This window comes from Epinephelus moara, unplaced genomic scaffold (assembly GCF_006386435.1).
Source record: "Epinephelus moara isolate mb unplaced genomic scaffold, YSFRI_EMoa_1.0 scaffold1214, whole genome shotgun sequence".
In the NCBI taxonomy this organism is placed as follows: Eukaryota; Metazoa; Chordata; class Actinopteri; order Perciformes; family Serranidae; genus Epinephelus; species Epinephelus moara.
In genome coordinates this window covers 1-7592 of record NW_026078680.1, presented here as the reverse complement: position 1 = coordinate 7592, position 7592 = coordinate 1, and the positions used below count along the sequence as shown (strand labels likewise).

At 41.5% G+C, this 7592-nt stretch overlaps 1 protein-coding gene across 1 annotated transcript; it reads left to right on the top strand.

Moving 5' to 3' along the window:
- Window positions 1-6: 6 nt before the first annotated feature.
- Window positions 7-6857, top strand: LOC126386961 (A disintegrin and metalloproteinase with thrombospondin motifs 6-like). Its single transcript, XM_050039543.1, has 4 exons — window positions 7-324; window positions 3829-4003; window positions 4642-4865; window positions 6769-6857. Exons 1-4 carry the CDS (start codon window positions 67-69, stop codon window positions 6802-6804), a joined length of 693 nt encoding a protein of 230 aa, XP_049895500.1. The 5' UTR covers window positions 7-66; the 3' UTR covers window positions 6805-6857.
- Window positions 6858-7592: the final 735 nt, after the last annotated feature.

The window sequence follows — 7592 nt, the reverse complement described above, 5'->3', positions numbered from 1 at the left end:
TTCCTGAGCTACACTGTGAAGCACCACCGGCCGGGCCGACGGAGACGAGGGGCGGTGGACCCCATAATGGGACAGCTGCCTCATGCGTTAGACCCGTACCCCCCAGAGTCCCGGCTGTTCTACAGACTGTCAGCCTACGGAAAGCACTTTCACTTAAACCTGACACTCAACCCCCACCTGGTGTCAAAACATTTCACAGTGGAGTACTGGGGCAAAGAGGGGCTTGAGTGGCGTCATAACATGGTAGATAACTGTCACTATGTTGGATTCTTGCAAAATCAGCACAGCACGACCCGAGTGGCACTCAGCAACTGCAAGGGCCTGGTGAGTACAAGCTGTGTTTTATTATCACACTCAGTAACCAGTTTAACTTGCCCTTTGAGCCACAGAAAGTTCCCACCGCTCACCTTAAACAAACCCCAGCACTAATGCCAGATCTCTAATATATACCTAGCCTGCGCTGCTCTCATGTCAGCCAATCTTTCAGTCGCAGCGCCAAAGGATTAGACCAATTGTAGTTTGCTTAACAGAATCTTGGCTTCCTTCCACTTGGCACAGTGAGTCCGCAGGCAGCTTGGAGTGAGGTGATGCTCATGGAGTAAAACCATCTCAGCAATCTCTCAGGGCTTGTCTTCCCATTTGTGCGTTAAATATCACGCTTTATCCTCAGATTTTTAAAATCCTCGGTAGTTGAGATCACATTTCTTTAGTTGATCTTTTTTGTGATCTGTTAAATAATGTGTCCAAATCACAGATATTACTCCGTGTGCTAAAAGACCAAAAACTGAGCAGCACTAACAAGGCATCTAATTATCCTGTCTAAGCTTTTAGTCCTCGGGCTTCTATCCACAGACTGTGTGACTGTCCAGCTTCTCTTTACTAATCAAGAAATTGGAAGACGTTTTAATAGCTGTTATCCCTCCTTGGTTCAGAATAACTCTAAAGAAGGAAAAATAAGCCCCGCTTCTTATTGGCAAATGTAATCATGTGGAGAAAACATGTAGCCAAATGTGTTGGCAAGACCGACGCCGAGTATCATAAATTGAATTAGTGTTTGCCCTTTTTTCTAACAGCACCAAAAATGGACAAAACTGTGTCTGTACTTTAATATAATCAGCTGTCTGGACAGTTTGAGATCTTGACATCACACACTATTAAACCCTGAATCGAATGTGTTTCTGTGTGCCGGTGTGATGTGTGGTTAATTGCTTTCATTGTAGGTTTGGCAGAGCCAAGTTAGTCTTTTCTACAAACTCATTTTGAAGGATTTCTCTCTGTTTATGCTCCACAGGGGGTGTTGAAAGGTGGAGAGCAATCTTTTTAATGTTGGTCTTGATGTAATTGATTGTTAGGGGGGACTGCAGACTAAAACATGACCCCGTCAGGGAGAGGAGATTACATTAGGGAATATGTGAGTTATTTAAAGGCGCACTGCAAAGGGACAGTTTGCCTTAGAATCAAAAACACAAATTCTTGCTATTACTTGTAGTGCTATTTATTAGTCCAGATTGTTTTGGTGTGAGTTGCAGAGTGTTGGAGACATTGGCTGTAGAGATTTCTGCCTTCTCTCTAATGTAATGAAACTGGACGGCACTCAGCTTGTGTTGCTCAAAGTGCCAAAAAAATGCATTTTAAAAAACTCAACATCAATGTCTCTTTCCAGAAATCATTACTTGGTTACTCAGGATAATCCACAGACCTTGTTGTGAGCAGTTTCATGTAGGATATATTTTCTGTCTACTGAACTACACCTGCAAAATGAATCACCGCGCTGAATGAAGCGTGCATCTACTCGTGGTCGAGAGGCTCGTGCTCGTGGCAGTGGGAGATGTAATCATCAATGGCGTCCTCCTCGGTTGAGCTGTAATGTTAGCTAGCTCAGTGGTGCTAGGTGAGCTAGCAGTAGATGCACACTTCCTTCTGCAATAGTGATTTGGTTAACCAGGTCATGATTTCTGGAAAGAGACATTGCTATTGAGTCCCAAGCACAAGCCGAGTGCCATCTAGTTCCATTACATTGGAGAGAAGGCAGACATCTCTACGGCTGATATCTCCAACACTTGACAACTCACACCAACACAATGTAGACTTATAAGTAGTGTCATTTGATTTTGGGGTGAATTGTCCCTTTAAGGCTATCAAGTATTGCGCCTCCACAAGTTGGAAAGCTTGCAAGAGATGCATAAAAAACAGGTCAGAATGAAATCAGCAAAGACTGAGGTAACCTGACTTTAAGAGCCAAATATTAAAACATGCTGGATCCTACATTTCCCATAGTGCAACTCAGAAGCATCTTTTGTCAGACTCCCTCTGCCGTGTGTTTCAAATTCCACATCCCCCGTTTTTAACACCAACTTTCTCTAAAATTGTAAAGTCTGATGTCAGATGATGTCATCAGGGTTATCTCAGCTAAAGTTCCTGGCTTCCGTCCCTCTGCACTGTGCCGATACGGCAGTTACCGCTGATATCGGGATGGCTTTGTTGAGAAAGTGTAACGCCCACCCCTCTGGTTCCCACCGACGTCATTAGTTGTGGATATTTGGTTGAATTTAGGTTGTAAAGTGACAAAAATTGTCAGGACGAAGTCTAATGCTAATGTCAATTTCACATAGAATATTGACGGCAGGTGACGTTTATGTTTTCTTGATTTAAAGTTGTGTTGTTAGGTAACTGAAATCCAGCATCTTCCAAATGTTTAACGCCAATTGTCTTGATGTAGAGAAAAATGACGTAGTCGTGAGTTGTGGAGAAAAAGCCCCAATGTCAAATTGTCATAATGTTAACACCCACACAACATGAAATTGTAATGTTGATAGATTTTTAAAATATTGTCAACGTGATTTTCCTTCCAACCCAAATGTAGCTTCTGTCTGACGGAAGAGTTCAACGTCTCTCTAACGTTATATTGACATCACGTGCCAGCTGGGTGGTTAACACAGTTAGCTATGTCAGCACTGTTGCCATCGTTAGCATTCTTCGAACTGTTAGCACCTTTAGCTGCTAGCAGCTGGCTCTGCCACCTCAATCAGTACATTTACATGCACAGTTAAGTCGAGCTACGGTTATAGCTTGACTAGGACATTCAATTGGACTACTGTTCTTGTCCCAGTATACAAGCACTGGAGGGGAATTGATTTATTGACCCAAGTATGTCCGACTCCTCTATGATAGATTTCAGCTTGTTAGTATTGGACCTTTTTCCTGTTGACCTATTACGTCACAGACCAAACAATTGATAAACAAGTTAGCTATGGTTAGCTAGCTGCTAACTGGTACCATGGTGGACAACTTTACAGCTCTGTACATTTGAACGTGCTGTGTGCTTTACTTTTTCATTTTCTTCCTCCAATACGTATTTAATCCTGTTCGACCCCTGGGTCAGAGCTGGGGACGGAAACTGTGGAGTGTGCTGTCTCGGCTAGTTTGGGTCCAACTGACATGTAGGAGTAATTTAGCTACCAATTGCATTACCTGGATGTGTGAGTCTGACTTTGAGAAATTCAATTTGGTCCTATGATTTCAGTCAGACTAACATGATTACATTTATTTTAGAAGTCAGATTTTAGTCAGACAAACACAATAAATCGATTTTCTCTGATGTCATGTAAACGTACTGACTGTTGAGGACTATGTGCAGATAATTCCAGGTCAGACTCTAAGTCATAGATATGCTCTGAATGTTATACACAGCTCCTTTAATACAATTAATGTATACAGTTAAGTTCGGTCACAAATACATTTAAGTTGATGTCAATATGTATGCATTCAGCAATGATGTTTGCTTGTGTTTGTAACCTGTGTCTTTCACTGATCTTCTCCCCCAACAAGCATGGTGTTATAACAACAGAGGAAGAACAGTATTTGATAGAGCCATTAAAGAACATATCCTCCACCACCTCCAGTGAATGGAACCTGGAAGAAGCACAGCAACATGTTATTTATAAAATGTCTGCCATTCCCTCACCACAAGAGCATAGCCAGGAGTTCAGCTGTGGCATTTCAGGTTGGTGAACCTCCATCTGGGTTGGACTCTGTGTGGGTGGAACTGACGTAAAGGAATAACTATACATAGCAGGTTAGAGGAAGTGCTGGTTTGGTTGTAGGCCCAGGTTCTGGTAGACATGACCGGGCCTCTTGTGTGCTATAGTTGCTCCTGGCCTGGACACCTTTCAACCTGTAAGAAAAAGTCTCGCTCCAGCTTTCATAAAAAGGCCCTTCAGTGCATAAGGAGTTCTTGGCTCTGACTTTTATAGAAGCACAAATCCTATTTATAGAACCAACAATCATGTTCAGATTTTAAGATTCAGGCAACTCCAACCAAATACTGTGTCTGCTGAGATATGACGAATTGGAAAAAGAACCAGGTGGATATTTAGGTATTTGGGCCAAGGTCTTATAAGAAACAGCAAAGACTGTCATCGCCAGGAAGCTAGCATGCCCTAACATGTACCATCTTATAGCTTTTCCCAGAGCATCTGGGTCATAAAGCAAAGGCTTTAGCTGCAAGGTTCAAAGGGGCAGATTCTCTCTGTGCATCTACCATACACAAACCAGCTCTGTCTCAAACAGATAATGCATCATCATTTTGAAGCTGACTTAATTCACTGTAACCTGTCTTTGTCTCTCTGTCTTTGTTCACAGACCTCATAAAAAGCAGTGCACCTTGCCAGTTCAGCACACCTTCCCCTGTCCACTCGTCCCCCGCGCCCCAGAACGACAGCGAGCAGTCGAACAGCACCCACAGACAGAGGCGCTCCGTCAGCACGGAGCGCTTCGTGGAGACGCTGGTGGTGGCGGATAAAATGATGGTCGGTTACCACGGACGCAAAGACATTGAGCACTACATCTTGTCTGTGATGAATATTGTAAGTTTGATCCTACTTTTTGGTCACATTGTTGTTGTGTCTACCACATTGTAGATAGGTATCCAGTGGTGGAATGTAACTAAGTACACTTACTCAAGTACTGTACTTAAAGGAGCACTTCACCCTCCACATGATTATTTGTATATCTATGACTCATCCAGCGTTACGTTGAAGTGGTGAGGAAAACTTTGTTTTTCTCTCATGCTTCTACAGTGAACGAAGAATCCAAAAACAAGGAAAATTCCTGATGAATTAAAGTCATAGGGGTCCACGTCTGACAACAGCAAAACTACATCAGAACATCTGTTTATAAACTCTCACACATTTTGAGCAGTTGAATCCAAGTCTCATTTATCCGGTCATGTGCTTAGTACTTCACAATAGACTCCAAAGCCAGACTCCATTGACAAAAACAGTAATTTTACCTTGCTGAACACAGGAGCTGCTGGTCTACTGCTGCCTCAATCAGTTAGTTAGTGTTATTGTGTGACTTTGGTGTTTCAGAGGGTTAGTTCAGATTCACCAAAGTCACACAATAACACCAACTAACTAACTGATCGAGGCAGTGGTAGACCAGCAGCTCCTGTGTTCAGCAAGGTAAAATTACTGTTTTTGTCAATGGAGTCTGGCTTTGAAGAGAGCATAGGTAGGGTTTACTTTTAGTTCAGTTCCCTGTCGAAAAGGGCTGTCTGTTTGGGAAGTACTGAGCATATGAGTGGATAAATGAGGCTTGGATTTTACTGCAGGAGCTTCTTGAGAGTTAGCAAATGGATTTTTTGGTATATAGTTTTGCTGTTATTAAACGTGGACCCCTATGACTTCAATTCATCTAGAACTTTTCACAGTTTTTTGGATTCTTCGCTCACTGGAGGCATGAGAGAATAATAATGTTATCTTCACAAATTCAGTGTAACATCTGGTGAATAATTTATATACAAGTGGTCATTTGGGGGGTGAAGTGTTCCTTTAAGTACAAATTCAAGGTACTTGGACTCTACTTGAGTATCTTCATTCTGTGCCACTTTAGGAGGGAAGTATTGTACTTTTTATGGCACTACATTTATTATTATTATGCCGCATTTATGTCGCTCTCGCTTTATCCTGCGTAATAAATCCAGCACACCCTTTTCCTTTATGACGGTTAGCTCAGTGTTGCCAACTTGGTGACGTTCTTGCTCGATTTAGTGCCTCGTAGACCCTCTGAAAAGCGACAAATTTAGCAATTTATTCAGGTCATCATGGAAAAAGCAGGAAACATATTCAAATATATGATATCATAATTCATTTGCGTGCATGCTGCTCACAGTACAGCAATTCATGGCTCTTCTGCCAATAGTGCAGGGTTTATCCCTCTTCTCTTAAGCTGTTTATAGTTATACATTCTTTATTGTATTCATTTATTATTTATTATCATTTATTTTTTTTACATTTATTTATTTTATTTATTTATTTTCAATTTCAAGAAAACCCACCACACAACCCAAGACATGTATTTCAACAAGTTAAGTAAATGTGTGATGTTTCCAAAGTCAATGAGAAATGCTGTTAAATAATCATGATTTCAAAATTGCCCGTAATAATTTGTGACTATGAATTGTTTTTATTATCGAACAGCCCCACCCAACATTTACACATTAATGCAGCAGGAATATTAATCCAAAAACATTAGATATGATAGGAGAACACTGACAGGGAACATTTTACTGCACAATGAATACTTTTACTTGTCATATTTAAAGTTAATCTTGCTGTTATTGCATTCATACTTCTATTTAAGTGTAGGATTTGAATACCTTTTCCACCATGGTGATGTCTCCAGTAAGATGCTTAGTGTTTGAAGATTACATATTGCGCCATATGGACACAATTTGTCTGACTTTGTGTCTTTTCTTCTTTTCTGGAGGTCAGGTTGCCAAACTTTACCGTGATGCCAGTCTAGGAAATGTTGTGAACATTATTGTGACCCGGCTGATTGTTCTGACTGAAGATCAGGTAAGAAAAACTCTGTCTCTACTCCGACATCTTCTCTGTTCTACATATTTTTTCTCATTAATTCCACTAACTGTGACTCATCCATGCAGCATTATCACATTTATTATTACCGTGAGCCTTTTTTATAGTGTCTGTACCTTCACCTGCAGCGAGTGTATAACTGATACGCCTGGCGTGAGGGAGCTGCAGTATTTTATGTGGTTGAAGCGGAGAGAGAAGAGAGACTATTCACCATATGGCCACCACTTCAGATGAAAGATGTTCTCAGGCATCTTCCCTCAGGGAGCCTCGATTGAGGGTTTTTACACGCACTGTACATGTGTATGTATGTGTGATGGGAGAAACAGAGTGCCGTCCTAGCATCTGTTTTTTTTTTTTTTTCTAAAGAGGTCATAGCGGCTCTTTACGCAGCATCAGGTCCAGGTTTTCATGTAAAGTGGAGCCACATTATGAGCCAATAGGAAGGAAGTACGAGGCTATCAGAAAATACTGTTACAAAACAAACAACGTTTTATGGTGAAAGTGAGTCACTGATGGGCTGTTGAGTTGTTCGGTAATTAATCAGCTGAAGTCGGCACTGCATCATCGGCTGGCGATGCAATGGTTTCCTATAGTTGGACCCATTACGTTCATTGAAGCAGATGCATTTTGCAGACTCTGCTACAACTTCCTCAGCTCCTTCTTCTTCTCCTGCTTGTCTTCTTTCCACGTCGGCTGCTTTTTCTTATAATGCAA